This window comes from Papilio machaon, chromosome 7 (assembly GCF_912999745.1).
Source record: "Papilio machaon chromosome 7, ilPapMach1.1, whole genome shotgun sequence".
NCBI classification, from domain to species: Eukaryota; Metazoa; Arthropoda; class Insecta; order Lepidoptera; family Papilionidae; genus Papilio; species Papilio machaon.
The window spans coordinates 5,969,063-5,986,837 of NC_059992.1; the positions used below are offsets into that span (position 1 = coordinate 5,969,063).

At 35.2% G+C, this 17,775-nt stretch overlaps 2 protein-coding genes across 2 annotated transcripts; both read left to right on the forward strand.

The window, feature by feature from the left end:
• Positions 1-2,155: 2,155 nt before the first annotated feature.
• Positions 2,156-3,963, forward strand: LOC106714953. The gene is made up of 3 exons (XM_045678641.1): positions 2,156-2,168; positions 2,797-3,146; positions 3,876-3,963. The coding sequence occupies exons 1-3, from the start codon at positions 2,156-2,158 to the stop codon at positions 3,939-3,941; spliced, it is 429 nt and encodes a 142-aa protein (XP_045534597.1). The 3' UTR covers positions 3,942-3,963.
• A 454-nt stretch (positions 3,964-4,417) lies between these two features.
• LOC106714841 lies at positions 4,418-16,045 on the forward strand. Its single transcript, XM_014507957.2, has 2 exons — positions 4,418-4,704; positions 14,119-16,045. The coding sequence occupies exons 1-2, from the start codon at positions 4,672-4,674 to the stop codon at positions 15,475-15,477; spliced, it is 1,392 nt and encodes a 463-aa protein (XP_014363443.2). The 5' UTR covers positions 4,418-4,671; the 3' UTR covers positions 15,478-16,045.
• Positions 16,046-17,775: the final 1,730 nt, after the last annotated feature.

Here is a 17,775-nt window from a genome sequence, read left to right on the forward strand (position 1 = left end):
CATTTTTAAAGTGAACTTGTAAGGCTAGTCGGTTGCGCTGAGCGTGTTAAGCCATTACCTGAGTCAGACGTATGTCATTATGTCGTAATAGTCATCGATGCCCTTTATTAGTTCAGATTGCTTTGTCCATGTATTGTCGAGATGCTCTGCGTTGCGTAGACTGCGGGATACCCAACTGCAGATGTGAGATTGTGAACGGAATATGAGACGTTCTGTATCAGGAGATGCTTCTAGGGTATCTTCACGACTTACAAACTGCCGTTTGCCATTAATATCATGTAGAGGACGGACTGCGGGACGCTCCTATCGGCAACGGACTGCGGGACGCTTGCCCTACATGGTCTTTTGAAGTAAAGTATTGAACGGACTGCGGGACGTTCAGCATCTGGCATACTGCGGGCTGCCATTTATATCATGTAGAGGACGGACTGCGGGACGCTCCTATCGGCAACGGACTGCGGGACGCTTGCCCTACATAGTCTTTTGAAGTAAAGTATTGAACGGACTGCGGGACGTTCAGCATCTGGCATACTGCGGGCTGCCATTAATATCATGTAGAGGACGGACTGCGGGACGCTCCTATCGGCAACGGACTGCGGGACGCTTGCCCTACATAGTCTTGTGAATTAAGGCATTGAACGGACTGCGGGACGTTCAGTATCTGGCATACTGCGGGCTGCCACTGATGTCATGGCTCGCATGGTCATGTGTCGAATGTTTTGAAACCATAAAGAGTTATGATCAAATAACCGAGGACACCATTATTGATATAGATGCAGATTTGGTCGGGTCTTGTGTCCTACTATGTAGCTGTGTTGTGCACCGCGCCGCAGCTGCGCGTGTCTACAATCAGCGCGCCTGAGCGGTGCCTGTCTTCAATCAGCGCGCCTGAGCGGTGCCTGTCTACGATCAGCGCGCCTGAGCGGTGCCTGCCTACTAGCAGCGCGCCACAGCCGCGCCTGCCCACTAGCAGCGCGCCACAGCCGCGCCTGCCAACTAGCAGCGCGCCACAGCCGCGCCTGCCCACTAGCAGCGCGCCACAGCCGCGCCTGCCCACTAGCAGCGCGCCACAGCCGCGCCTGCCCACTAGCAGCGCGCCACAGCCGCGCCTGCCCACTAGCAGCGCGCCACAGCCGCGCCTGCCCACTAGCAGCGCGCCACAGCCGCGCCTGCCCACTAGCAGCGCGCCACAGCCGCGCCTGCCCACTAGCAGCGCGCCACAGCCGCGCCTGCCCACTAGCAGCGCGCCACAGCCGCGCCTGCCCACTAGCAGCGCGCCACAGCCGCGCCTGCCCACTAGCAGCGCGCCACAGCCGCGCCTGCCCACTAGCAGCGCGCCACAGCCGCGCCTGCCCACTAGCAGCGCGCCACAGCCGCGCCTGTTGCCGAACAGCGCGCCAGTGCAGCACCTGCCGCGGTGCAGCACCTGTCGCGGTGCAGCACCTGTCGCGAGCAGCACGCCAATGCAGCACCTGTTGCCGAGCAGCGCGCCAGTGCAGCGCCTGACGACGAGCAGCGCGCCCGCATAGCGCCTGCCAACGAGCTGGTATCGAAAGACTCTATGCCATTGTTACAGACGAATTCCAGTGTTGAAGATGCTGGAAGAACGAGCCCGAGGACGGTCTCATGTCAGGAGAAGCCGTGTTAGGATTGTTGAGGGTAGCCACACAAAAAAAAGGTTTTATAAGGAAGCGTGCGCTGCTGCTCGAGGCAGTCTCTTTCCAGTCTCTCTCCATCCGTCATTGCGGAACGTCTGACATTCTTGTTACATTTTTGTTTACGTTCGGTTTGAGTTTATACTACAGCGAGGATTATTATGAAGTAGAGTTAAATTCATTATTTCGCTGTTAGTTTAATTCTTTTAAAATACTTTTGCATCAAATATCTAACAATAGCATAAGTACAAAGCTTGTATTTACGTAGTCTTAAATATAATTATATAATGTCTTAGGAACAATATATAGTGTTAAAATATTTGAGTTTTATTTGACTAAATTTCTTTTGCCTCTTAAACTTTACCATATAAACTCAAAAAATACTAATATTTTTAGTATATAAATTAAATAACACATTGCAATAAATTATAGCAAGTAATTGTAAAAATTAACAACATTTCAAATTACTGAATTAAATCAAATGTTTAATAGTCTAAAATATGCCATATCTGGGTGAGACCTCATACGTTAAATGAGCAATTGACCTACTTTAACCATTCTAAAATTATTTAATAATAATTATATCCCAAGCAATTTATAAAACGAAGGTTGAGATAATTAACGCTAAAATAAGATGTCAATTAACATCTAAAAAGAATTACAAGTTAAAATATGGCAACATAAAACTAGAAATTGCAAAATATCGGGTAGTCTCAAAATTATTGCTAATGCTGACTGTTGTTACCCACGTCTTAAATTTTATTGTATTATCAAGTCAGTTTAAGTAGAATAAAAAAAAAAGGATACAATGATATTTTATTCGGTGGTGTATATAATAATTTTAATAACCCCAGGTAAGTACAATCATTCATATAAATGCTTGTTTACGTACGACCTTTGTGTGCATAAGTGGTAAGAAAGTTAACCAAAAAACATCTCTTACAATCGTTCTTATTTAAAACTAGCTGTTGGCCGCGACTCCGTCCGCGCGAAAATAAAGAAAAAACTTAATTAGTAGCCTATGTGTTCTTCCAGACTATGTTCTACAATTGCCAAATTTCATCGAGATCCGTTTTGCGGTTCCGGAGATACCTTCTGACGAACATCCAAACATCTAAACAATTATAACATAAGTAAGAAGTAAGATTTGCAATTCTTCTCGCAGCATTTTCTCGGAATCTGCCCAGATATGAAGATATGGATGAAGACGAGCAGATGTTATACAGAGCGGCGTACGAAACGCCAACTTACGACCATTATGAACACGAAGAAAACGATAGTTCTATGGCTAAATTCGATCTACTAAGAGACGTGGTATGGGCGGTCAATGCGAAGAATAAAGAACTTAAAGCTTTTACCAAAGCTCTAGCTGCTAACTTGTTGTCTACCAAGCTCAAGCTAAAGGAACTGATAGCAAGTGGCATACTTGTTAAGAAACCTGTACACGTACATGACCCACCAGAAAAGAAGAAACCTAGTTATGATTATCAGGTAAACACTATTTTAAATCATTAAACTCGTATCCTTAGTCCGAATGTCAGGCGTAATTTTCATTTTAATTATTAAATTCTCGTATTAAAGCACTTAAAATTAAAAAGTTAACGAGGAATGTAACGGTTTAATTTTAATTTAGAAAAGTCCTGCAGCATGAGACTATTTATAGATTTTTCTTATTATTTTAATTTTCGTTACGACAAACAACCCGGATACCCTTTTTGTCTGCCGGAGGTCAAATTTTTAAGTTTCTTTCGATGTAAAAAATAAAAAATAATCACTAGTTGTAAGGGCTCGATTTTAGAAACTCCACGACTGGCGCGTATTTTACGTGTGAGCAGGTTCCAAAGAATCCCAGCAACCCTTTAATGTCGATGATCTCTGGGAGTGTTCTTGGCGATCCGAGATGTTTTATCCTGTATTCATACACTGGGCTGCTGGGCAGTGCTGTATCACGTGGGATGATGTTTCTTCGTCACCCATGCACGCTCTGCATAGGGGGCTATCCATAATACCTATATTAAAATAAATGGAAACGAAAATTATATTTTAATAAATAAATAGAAACACGATAGTGATCGTGACTATCAATAATTAAATCGCGAGCTATAAAATACTTACGATTATAACATCTTTACGTGAATTTGAAGTTATTTGTTGTATTAAAGAATTGTATCTAATAACATAGTTTCTTAACTTCTTAAAAATTCTTCATTTGTTTTACAGACCGCACCGCAACAATACGAGCCATATGCACCGCAACACACTCACAACCCCTACCATGGATATTAAAGTCGAATATATTTCGCAACAATAGCGGGATTTGTAGTTTTTATTTTAAAGTATAAAAGGTTAATCATTTAAAGGTTTTTAAAAATTGTAAGAAATAGTATGCTGAATGTATACTTGTTTCTTTGTATTGAAGAGTTAAATTTGTAAAAATTTAATTAATAATCAATTGCGCTGGTCGCCAAATGTAGTTTTTTAATATTTGTAATATTAAATGGTATAAAAAAAATATATTTAAATTTACTATAAACGACTAACGAAATATTAAGTTTTAATTTGTATTTTCATTGAAGCAATAAAATATTTGAATGAAGTTGGCAATTTTATTACATTTATCGAGATAATATTTTTCGATTGCGGTCGCGTGCGAAGTGCGTCAGAGCTCCACAAGAAAGTGCATTACATAAATTAAATAGTTAATTGGGAAGGTCAACGTTGTCTGGTCGATGTTGCGGCGTGCCTTTAGTCAGTGAGACAGCGCGCAAGGCACACGTACTAGAAGTGAATCGCTTATTCTAGTTCAAACGAATCGGAATTCAGAGGGCCTCGCTTAGTTTTACAGTGTGCCTGCAACGCCGTATCGAAGCGATGCGACGCGATGTCAACCAAATAATCGTATAAACTGAAAGTTCCCACCGGAACGATGTTCTTTACGATTCTCTATATTGTGGACATGTCCTTATCGATACAGTAAATTTGAAGTTACAGTGCGATAATATCGGTTTGTGACGAGATGAGGATCTATTTTATATGGATTTCCCTTTTGGTATGAGTTCACTTTTTTATCTATATGACATTAACATTTGCCCAGAAGCTCGTGATGATATAAACATTACAATGTTATCAAATTTAAGCCAAAGATAACAAATTACATTCTAAAGCAATGACTTCTGTGTCTAACCTAATCAAGTTAATTTCCCCCTTTTCAACCACAAAATGCCTTTGCCGAAGACGGGTGATATATATCTTATCAATTACTTTTGCATTTTAAAATGAACTTGATTTATGGCTCAATAAGGTACCTAAATTTCTATACACTCTGTATAATATTCTTTCATTTTTTTTCAAATATTCAATAACAAATTGCTTCACAATTTCATAATGTTGAAATATAGTAACAAGAATGGTTGCCGTAGCATTTTATGTAGGAAAGTCCAAATTTACTGCATTAGCAACAACGCCCACTGCCCTTACTATGGCCGATATGACTTTCAATGTCAAAGTTTGCACCATCGACCATCACTGAGGCACCTTTACGAAGTTAACTACAAACAAAATTCGAATAAGTCCTGTGTTATTTGGTAACAGTATATTGGATCTGAAAAAAAACAATCCTAGTGACAATTCCGTAAACTTATGAACTAAAGCAATAAGCTATTGTCGCTTCTTTTCCTATCTAAGTATATCGTCGGCTTAGGCCTCCATTGATCTGGATCATTGGTTACAAAGATTAGTTCTCTGCTGCCCTTATTCAGCGTGCTTTCATTACTGTTACTAAATTGTCTCACGTGAAATAACTCTAAGTACTACTAATTCTAAGGTCAAAGGACAGGGCACCTGCCCGTCCTCCCTCCTGGAAAATCGGAAAAACATACTTCGATACTAAGATGCTCAAAAACTACTAGTCATTAATTCCAACTACGTTATCTCGCAGCATTGAGAACTATTTTATTTAACATAACAAACACTATGATTCTGTGATGCCAGGATGTGATGGAGATTGGAGGCAACAAAATAAAAAAAACTAGAAACTATATGTAAATTTTTATCAGTCATCCCTTCTTTACACTGTTTCAGATAAAGATATTATTTGTTGTAAACAAAGAAAACCATAATTTTGACCATTATATTGTTACACAATCATTAACATAGGATTTGTTAATTTCCGAATAAACTAATTAAAAAGAAAATAATTGATCAGTTACTTATAATGTCGACTTCTTTCAACATGTTTTATAAAAGTGCGTAACATATAACGAGTTCCTTAACACGTTAATAAGACATTTGTTGAATAAAAAATGCTTTAGGTATTTTCATGAAACTAAATATAGCAAAATAAATGACGACCTATTTCATATTTACACAAGATAAATGTCAGCACGCTCTTTACATAAGTACTGGAACATAAGATCCAACTAATTTTGATCCATATGAGGGCGAAACAGGTTCAAGCAATATACTTCCTATTTTTTTATGAAATCGCCACTAGTGAGAATAATAAATTAAATGCAACGACCGGTAATTACCTATGCAGGTCTATCATAACGCTTGTCATGGTATGATATTTTTTTCACCTATCGAAGACAAAGAAATGTCTACGAAATTAAAATCCTTATACAGGAGCAATCAGGCGTATATCCCGAAATTCGGAAATCACTTACGATTTAATTTTAATCAAGGATTAATGTTCTCGTTTGATCTGGTTTTAGAATTCGGTAACAAAGATTATTATAAAAGTTAGTATCAAAGATGATTTAGACATTTTGAAAATGTCTATAACGGGTTTAATTAAGCGATTGTTATTTGTTTCTATTTCAGTAGCATTAAATAGAGTTTTTTTTAATTACGTAACGCCAGTAGTCCCATGTACTACACGTAATAAAGTATACATTATTGAAATGAAAGACATTGAGAGCGAAGGTAAAGTATGCGGTCGACAACAGGTTTAGTTCAGCGCTGGTAGTAACTTGTCACGCATAACTGACAGTGATTGAGACGAGTTTGAATTATTTTACCTAATTAATTATTTTCTAATAGGGCAACCTTCCAACTGGCAATAATTTCCCACTCCAACCTATTAACCTAAGCCTATCCAACTTGCGGGTCTTTCATCTGTTCCCACTAAAACTGATGAACGTTAAAAAATTTACTTAGTACTACAGTGAATTTCTTATCAGATATGTGCATCATTTTCATCACGATGTTGTCCTTCACCGTAAGAACGTCGGATAAATGTAGATATGTGAATCGAAAAACACATTGGTACATGGCGGGATTCGAACCCAGGACCTGCAGATTGCAAGTCAAGGTGCTTAACCCCTGTCGACCCTCTTGAAAAGTGGATACTGCTGTATTTCTTTTCGCAATTTCTGTTTTATTGTCTAAAATAAAATAAAATACATTCACAAAAATATAGATTAGGAGATTGAATATTAAGCTTTTTACAAAAGAAAATCTTTGATACACAGAGCTTCCGTGATACAAAGAATTCAGACTTTTTTGGAATAGGTATTAAGTTTCTCAAGTTTATCTATGAAGATCACAATCACAATTTATTTTAATGGCTTGGAATCTTAAAATGAAAATATAATGCTTTTTATTAATTACTAATTATTAAAAACTATATCAAAGACATTGATGCATTGATATCAATATATAACAGTTTCGTTACATTTCATGACAAAGTCTCAATTCCGTATTTATTCCCTTCAATATAAGTTACATTAACATGGAAAGTTAACATAAATATCGGAAGTGATTAAACTCGAAATTCTCTTCGTACTTTTTGCCTTAATTCTCTCATAATGGAACATAATTTTACAAATCATCCGTCTTAAGGACTCGAACTTTGACCTATTTAAGGAAAAAAATTACATCCGTGCGATAAAACACGTTCGCATTTTCTTTGTGAACTGGAATCGGTTGTCATCATTCAATTTATTTTTATTCGAGTTTAAAATACTCCACGATCTGGTAAATCAGGACTGGTTTTCTCGCCTCGCACAACAAAGCTAACCTTATAAAGGTAAATGCATACTTTGACAAAGACGAAGAATAAAAATTATGGCAATAGCTTCGAACGATATCTTAAGAAGCTTTCACCAAACTGCTTGATTAGGTGTTTGATAAAAAGGAGAAATATTTCAGATCGCCCGCGTACTGAGGAGATTCCTGTCTGTAATCCTGGTTATTAGTTGCTTGAGTAATGGGAAACCTGATTAAGTCAACATCGCTTTTAGGAATTTAATACGACCTAGACCGCGCTTTGTCCCTGGTACGTTTAAGTCGTGACGAAAAAAAGCCATTTCAAGAGATATCTACGATCTGCTTTTTTATCGCCCTCTGACATGTTTTCTACAATTCCACAATAATGTCGATTCGTGTTCTTATCAAGAGAATTTTCGTAATTCATTTAGTAAAAGGGTTTAAATTACTGAAGTTATGAATGCAAGTAATGTTATAGTTTATTTACTTGAGTTCGCTTGCTCTGTATTAAATGTCAGTTTGTTTTTAAAACCTGTTTGCCTATCGATAGTTGTCGCTTAACCTTCTTCATAAAAATTAACTCTTATTACACGATTGTTGGTTATAAGAGAGAAAGAGTGTGTCTATATTGTAGGAGGTTGCCCGAAATTTTTTCTACCTTAAAAAACTAAAACCTTTTTATTTTAATACATACATTTTTACTTCAGCTTTGCTAAGTATGCCAGTTTAGTTAGATATAGTGCTACACGTTTTTCTGAGCTGGTGAGAGAGGTGATGCGCTTTTATCAAAACATAAGTAGAACCTATTTTTGAATACGTATATACTCCAATGCAGATCTGTGGCTTTGTCGCAATTTATGAATTTCACAGTGGAGCTAATGAGCTATTCTTATTTAGTTTCGTTTATGACTACCGGGTCAGATGAGTTGGTCGGACTTTACTTCTAGAAATTATATTTAAAGTAAAAAATATATTCTAAGACTAATAATATTGATTAATAAAAGGCAGTCGAAGGCCGCCCTGTGAGTTCGTAACAACTTTTAACTTATTGGAGGCGGGTTCGTACAACAATCGCGCAGATCTTATCACGACAGCTTTGTCACTATTCATGACAAAATGTTGTACGCATCTGGTAAATAATAGTTAACGCAAAAGATTTCATGTTGATATACAATAATTATACGACATGTGATATATATCTTTATGCTATGAACGTGACGCGTGAACCATTCTCGATTCTAGTCCAACGATTGAATAACCTTCAAAAACCAAAGAATGTTTACTTCAAAAGACCAATAAATTTGAGGAATAAAGTTAATAGTGTTCAAACAAATTATATGAGAATGTAGGTTACTTTAACCAAGGCTACTTCGCTATTATTTCATTGTACGCTTCGTAATAATCCTTATAATTATTTCGATCGAATAATTACATCAATTACGAAATCATGCATCTGATTGTGATTGGTGTCTTCCTCATATTATTCCACATTTGTTGGATGGTTGGATGGATTATACCGATTTACTTACCTTTTTTTTTTTTTTTTTTTCAGAGGGGAATGCTTTATGCATACTCCGCGCCCCGGGGGAGGCGCGGTAGTTATGTGGGATTCTCTTCCAGATGGGAAGCATACCCACTAAACCCCTCTGTTCCTCCAACGCATGATGGAGGGGCTGCGGGCACGCTTTCGCTTTCGTCCGCAACACCGATTTACTTACCTGTGATAATATTCACTGTGGTGATTTATTAGTCAATGATTCTGTTTCTAAATTAAGAAGTTAATATTGTTATTCCTTTTAGAAATTAAGTTACTTTGTTTGCATTGTTTATGACACTATGCGATATTTAAAATTAAATATTTTCGGGACGTATTAAGCCACATTATTAATGGCAAATTTGCTTTATAAATAAATGTATTATAATTAAAAAACGCTAGATTAGGTTAGACATTAAGGGAACCTTATAATTTACTTTTAAGACTTCCAACAAAGTAAATGATCTAGAATTGGTTCTTGGAACAATGACCTCATATTTATAACACCGACAGTTACACTATCGGCGCCTCGGCGTTTAAATATATATTGCTATGCAACAAACGTACATGCAAATTAGTGAAACAAAAAATAAGTACATTGAGAAAGATTTGTACTCTATGTGTGCTGGAGTTGAAAGACAGCACTTAATGTAACTAGAATCTTTTAACCCGTTCTTAAAAAAATTTAGTGTTTTACACCTCTTATAATTAAGGTATGGCATGTTATATATGTAGGTACTATTACACCCAAAAACAATACTCATACGTATTTGGATATAAAAAATGAGATATTTAATTAACTTTAACTAACTTAAGGCACGTTTTTTACGTTATGAAGTTCTGTTTTAGACAACAATTTCATCCGTACATACATTTTCTTTAATAATTGTTGGTCTAATCGCCAATAATGTTTCTACTTGTTTCTTATGTAATTATTATTATATTATCTATATATATTAATAAAATTGGAGTGTCTGTATGTAATATAGAGAAGAAATCACACACACGTAAACATGATTTATTTGCGTTTCTGATTATGAAAAACCAATTTTTAATGATTTTGTGTATCTGTTTGTTTGTATATCTGTCCGCAAGGCCGCGTTTGTTCCGACTAATAGCAGGAACACCTAGACCTATTTTGACAGAATTTTGACGGGAAGGAAACTGATAGACGTGGATATATTATAGGCTACTTTTCATTCTACACTGACGAAGCGGTGGGCGACCGCTAGTCTCTAAATCTAAAAATATATATGCTATATTATTTATTATTTTCGAAATAAAACTCTGCTGATTAAAGACTAACTGCAACTATATATGTATTCTTATTTTGGTTATCTATTAATCAATTAGTTTTTTGAGATTTTATGTCACGAATAAGTCGGTAATGTCCTGGAGACGATCGCTAGAATTTTTATGTTATCGCAATTGGCTTAAAAAGAACAGTAAACGATTATTTAATATGTATTGAAATAACTAGCTCCCCTTGCTAGGTAACATGTTTGTTGCTTGTCGATTGAAGGTTTTTTATAAGAATTTAATTAAAATTGAATGCTAATTGTAAATCTATTTGTCCTGTTATTTAAAAAAAATCTGCATTTGGTGCTCTAGCATTAAACTATCAATGATGGACCCCGACGGGGCCGAAACTAGTCGGTGCCGTCACCGGACGTCATATGTGAGTTTAGCCGTTCTTAATTAATTTATTATTATATCTCACGAAAGTTAAAACAATTTAATATCAGTGATAAAGTAAAAAAAGTGTTATTAATGTGAAAAATCAACTTAATATGATTGAAAATGTTCTGTCTATTTCTTCCTAAAGTTTTTTAATATAAAATATTGAGAAAGGGCTGCGCGTCCAGTCTAAAATGGCCATACATTAATATGACAATGATGTTACCTAACCGTCGGATTATCGTATGTTTAGACTAATTTTAATCTTATGTGATCTGGAGATTTAATAGAACCCTAAAATGTATCTAACTAACATAGGAAACATTATCCATGAGCTATTTGTATCGGCGCCTACTTTTGCAAGTAGTATCGATATTCCATTTCGACCCGACACACGACACGACCATTCTATTACATGTCACATATTATACCCACTTATGTCTTAGAAAAAAAAATCCTACATTAAACTAAACGAATTTATTTCGTTTAGATTAGTGACTAACCGTGTACTTCTGAGGCGAAAGTACCTGTTTAAAAATATTGTTTTCTCTGTCAAAGATTAGGACAGGGATGACGAAATGTTTTATACAAAGATTATGATCCCAGAAAACAACGGTTAGAGATTTAAAAAGATTAACAATTTTATTTATTAGGAATTAATTCAGATCCTGTTCAGGATACATCAAAGTTAGGTTTCTCTTTCAGGAAAATACTTGGCAAACCAACATCTTCGTAGACAAAATATTAAAACTGATTTATATAAATTTTATTGCAATCTTGGTTATAATAACAAATCTTCTGTTTTATGTTAGAACCTTTGATATGTTCATAGTGAATAATTTAAAACTTTCCTCACAATAAACAAAGTTGAATACCACAGCTGGTATGTATGTATATAGAGAGGAGTTTATATTTATTCATTTCAACGTTTAACCTTTCTCTGTAAAAGTAACATTCCAACATATCCGTGCAATATTACGATCATGGAGCGATTGCGCGCGCCTTGAGTGCGCCCTCCTCCCGCCGCCGCCGCCCGGCCCCGCCCCGCAACGCCGTGACAGTGAAAAACACAAGGCCGCAACTTGCGCCTGCGCAGCCTATGTATTTTGTAACTAGCTGCTTCCCGCGGCATTGACTATGTACAATAATTTATTTCTCATCCACTATGTTAACTTGTTGCTGTTGACATTTTTACACAACCCCTGTCATGGGCATCAAATGAAAAGGCTTCATGAGTTTCTTACACTACGAAAAATACAAAATGGCAGATGACATTTGTTTTACCCCAATATAGGCATCAAATGGAAGGATTTAACTTTTTTTTTAAACTAAATACTTAAAATTTAATAGCTAAAAGAAGGAATTGGCTTAAAAATAATTTTAGGTTACTTTTTTTAGTCTGTAATCAATAAATCAGAAAATAGTATAAGGAATAGAAAAACATGACCTAATCATTTTATCTTTCCAATTTTTGGATATGCAACTAAAATATTTTTAAAACATGAATATTCAGTCTTATAATATATCCTTCAAAATAGAACATGGCCAAGCTCAGCTTTAGCTCAGAAATTTTATTTTTACAAAAATTTGCTAGTCTAACTTAAACTCAAATGGTCAAATTGACTGTGAGTAATCTGCAATTTACTAGAGACTTAAATCATTCAAAACTCTCAGATATACTACTTTTATCCATTGCAAAACGACCAATATTTATGAATTACTTATATTAGTTAAATTATAACTTGTAACATAATTGTGAAAGCCCATTTCAAACTTAATACCTCTTTGCTTTGTTTAGATTTTTGTTACGTAGAGACGTTTAGTATTCTTTGCTTTTTATCTTGTGTCACGAACTGCAGTGTGGTGAAATTGTCTAAGATACCTAGTTCGTAATCTAGATACAAAGTAGTTTCAAGTTCATTACAACATCTTAAGTTCCAAAGTTTCTTGTATATAATGAAAAATTATTTGATTGTTGGCCAAACTTTTGACCTGAAAAGACTTTGTTATGGTTATTTGGGAAAAATCTGTAGTCTTACTAATATTATAAATCCGAATGTTTAGATGGATGTATGGTTAAAATTATCCAAATTATTTTCCTATTTAGGTTTTTAAAAAATCAAAAAATACAGTAAATTAACATAATCATGGATTTCCACAGCGTTTACACTTTGGGAAAAAGAGTTATCGATTAATGAAACAATAAAAAAAATCTACATATTTACTTTCCCGAAACAATTTTTTTTTTCTCTTTGTGGTATTTTTTAAAATGTACACGAAAACAACGAATTCATTTTATATCACACTTGATTTGATAATCATTAATATAAAAGTAACAATATTAGATTAAGCTATTTACATACCAGTACTAGACGTAAGTACAAACAACGTTCAATCATCCTACCCGAGGCGGTGTCATGATCAGGCGCCCACTTTTTGCCTCCACATTCCGATCAGGTTAATTTTTTGCATACATATTGACATTAACAACTTAACCAGTAAGTTTGCTTTTTTCTCTGAGTTGCAAATGTTTTTTTTTTATCTTACTTAATGAATCTTAATATCAATTTTATTATTAAATTAAAAAAAATTGATGCCGTCTAGACATTAATTTGTCGTACGTGACTTTAATTTCATCGTGCATTCCTTGTGATCTTTAATTCTGATAAACCTATGTAATTTTTTTATTGTCTTTTTTAGGGTTAGGGACGTCGGTTTAGATTGTCCAATTAATATTATGTATAACATATCACACTTAGCGTGAACAAAAAATGATCTAGAATACATATTACCTACTGATATAGGTTTAGTCGACGAGGCGTTAATAAACGGATCAAAAACGTTTCTCAAAATGTGTCGGTCGGCAGCTGTCAGTGACCGAGCGTGTAGTCTAACTACTCCCTATACTTGCCTTGTCCTGAATCAAGGCAAGTTACATCTAGATACAAAGCCCATGCCCAATGCTTTCGATAAAGCAATTTGTTAGAATTACCTCCCTCTGTACGATTATGACAACCACTAGATTTCGCCCGTTTTCGGCACCCTTTCTTTAACTTGCTTTTAAAATGTTGTCCTTGAAAACTTTCAGTCACAACTGTGAATTATGATTTATTGAAAAATGGGCTAGCTTAAAACGTTTTTATTTAATACGTCAATACATCTTGGTAAAAATAAATAGGTAAAATCGGTATTGAATATTTTAATATTAATATAATAAAAAAATATATAAAAAACATTATTAACTTTAATTTTCATTATTTACAGATCTTCCCTAATGCGCTAGTGGTCAGCCAGCCATTTACACAGCAGCCAAGGTTGGGAGACGATGCAGATTCTGCAATACAACATGGAGATCCCGCCAAAACTCACAACGAACAAGTTATATCTGTAAGAATAACGTCCTCAGTTGCTGTGGGAAGAGGGAAGGTCAAATCTACCAAGATACCAGAAAATGAATATATGCCAAATGTTAACGTCACGTTACCACCGACTATTGTAACAAAAATAAATCCTACGAATCCAACTACAATCGAGGACATCGAAAACGAAACCGTAACCGATGCAATGCCGTATACCGGTGCTAACATAGATTTTATCAAACAATTACAAGCACGGAAAGAAGCGAGAGGCGTAAACCATTACGAACAAGTGAATCCATTTGAAATAGTTAAACAATTTAATTACAACATATCCGATGAGCATACAACGGAATCAACGAGCAATACTGATTCTGATATAGACTCTACTGCCAGTGAAACTGAGGAAAATATTGAAAATATTCCAATAGGCAGATCGATTTCATCTTTATCGGCTAAAAATTACGTACAAAGTTTAACGGATGATTCATTACAAGAACGAGATAGAAACACACGATTGACGACGGTTAGTTTTAATATAGTACACGACAATCCCAAGATTAATAATAATTATAACCAAGCAAGTAACACTTTTGGTCAAAGTCATCAATTCTACAATCCACCGGCGAAGGTCTATAGCCAACCTGCCCAAATTTATAGTCAACCTGCCAAGTTTTACAGTGAGCCGGCGAAATTTTACAGCGAACCATCCAAAATTTACAGCGAACCGGCTAAAATATACAGTGAACCGGCGAAAATTTACAGTGAACCAGCTAAGTTTTACAGTCAACCAGCATCGTTACATCTCACACCGGAACCATTGCCCAACCATACGCCTTGGCGACCACGCTCTCGGACAATACCACCAACGTCTCCTACGCTAGAACTTGATATAACCACGACCCCAATTTCAACTGTAAAATATAAAACTAATACAGAAGGATATATTGTAGAACATCAACCTGAAAAGAATTACGAAGTAGATGAAAAAATCAGCGTCATGACTGACGGACGTAGCCATGGTGTTCAAAAGCCGAATAACGAAAATTGTAAGCAGGAAAACTGTAAGGTGGGTTACGTAGTGGAGGGAAGACAATATAAAAAGTATCGTGTTGAAGAAAGAACACCCGATGGCTTCATCGTAGGGGAGTACGGTGTTGTGAGAAACGAAGACGGGGCCCTTAGAGGAGTCAGATACACTGCCGATAGCGAAGCCAGCCCTCGTCTTATACAAGACGCACTTATGAAGTTCCTGCAGCTCAAATAGATATCATTTAGTTGTAATATGCTCATTTATTTTTATAAGGTATACTCAATAAAATTAAAACACATGGCACAAAAGTGAAACATAAAACATAGTGAGAATTTTTGTAAATACTTATTAATCAAGACTGAATATTTTGGTACCCAGAAATAATTCATTTCTAACTTATCCCATACTGTACAGTCTTTCGCTTTGTTTCGGCTTCGCATATTACTTAAGCACTTTGTTTTTTTATTTGCATGAGATGTTTCTCATCGTTGATTTCTGGCACCAAAATCTCTGTAATATATCGTCATTCCTGTCTTCACATCTTTGGCAAAACAGATATAACAATATGTTTAAACGGTAATTTTTATCTCAAAATCCGACGGAAAGTAACTTTAATTTAAGAACATCTCTTTATCCTTCTATACCTGTGGTAGACAATAATTATTGTCATAATTACTCATTAGTCTGTATCGATTTTTTTTAAATTCCTTGCTGAAAACGTTTTAAGAATTATACCAGTACTGTAGGATAGCTGTACTGTAGGACATCTTACGGTGAAGGAAAACATCGTGATGCAACCTGCACATATCTGAGAAGAAATTCAATGATATGTGTGAAGTCAACCAACCCGCACTTGGCCAGCGTGGTTGACTATGGCCTAGTCACCCCCTAACTTGGGGTAGGCTCCGAGCCCCTCGGTGGGGACGTATAGTGAGCTGATGATGATGTAGGATAGAAGTGCTCAAAATCATCGCTGGCGTACAACAAGCATAATGTAAACACTAACTGGCGCCAGTGATCCAAAACAGTTTATGCCAGGCCAGCGCTACTGTCCTACTGTACTGGCATAATCTAAACCAGGCATTATTATCGCTAGTGTACTGAAGCTTCTTTACTCAATTGTATTAAAATGCATAATCTGTGCCATCTGTTTTTTCTTAAACTTTACCTGTACCTTTATATTTAATGGATTTTCTTTTTTTACCTTAATTTAAAATGTTTTTTTTTTCTATGGATAGAGAATGTGTACATATTTAGTTATAAGAATTAAAAGCTTGCAAAGTAAGTTTTTTTTTTAATTACAATACTTTGATTGTCTAACGTACGAATCGCATATCTTTTATTGCCAGAAGGTAAGAAGTACATTCTTTTTAACTGAAGTCGTTATTTCGCTGAATGTGTCACAATACAGCTATGAAGTTAAGTATTTGGCTCAATAACTCTCTTTGTCTCTTTTTTTCTTCTTAATTTTTATTTACTTAAAATAATTAAAATTAAAAGAAATAGAAAGGAACAAACTGCATTTATTAAATATTTAACACTATTCAAGCAGTTACAACTCTTAAAATATTTTAAAGTATTCTTAATTTGTGACCTTAATTATTAGTTGTTTTGTACAATCAACATTTGCAATACATAACGGTTACTAGTACTACGTCTAAAAAAGTGATTTCGTTAACAGTTGATTAAAAAAGTCTAAACGATATAACGATATTTTTTTTTAATTAACCAGTGTGAGTAAATGTTTTATAACGAGTAATATTTTGAGATTTTATTAACAAATCGATTAAAACAGATAGATTTTTAAGCGAATAATTAAAGTTAATTCTTAAAAATACTGGTTATTACATATTATATACCAAGAAATACTTAAATTTCTACGCAACACATTTATTACACGTTTATTAGTAAAATTTTAGAAAGTGATTAATTATTAATTTAGTAAGAATTCTTGGTGCACAAACATTAGCTTATAATCGAATCAAACGCGATCTCTAAATATAGCTCCTCGAAGCAATTTTCATCCCAGCTAAAAACTTACGGAGCCATTTCCAAACGAAATCCTTCCTAAAAATACCTAATTGTACCTTTTTTTTTTCCAAACGTGCAGACTACAATCTTGTCGATCTCTATGCAGTTAAATAACAATTATATTGACGTGGAAGCACTTGTATCGATCAGTCGACCAGCTTTTTAATCGCTTAACTTTTCATAACATCGGGTAACTTTGTCATATTTTTATACCGAATAAGTAGTAAACAAGAAAAGGGATAAACATTTTTTTAATAACAATATTGGAATAAACATTTTATACATGGTAACATTTTCAATAATTACAAATGTTACCCGCATTATATAATAAATGTTATCATTAATGTCCAAAAAAATACTGTAAACACCTACTTTCATAGAAAGTTATTCGTTTTTTTATAACAGATTTATGTTTTTTTTTATTAATATATAAATAACTTATTAAGATTATTTATGTTAAAAATGTATTGATATAAAAAAAGGGTTCAACAAAATTAAAAT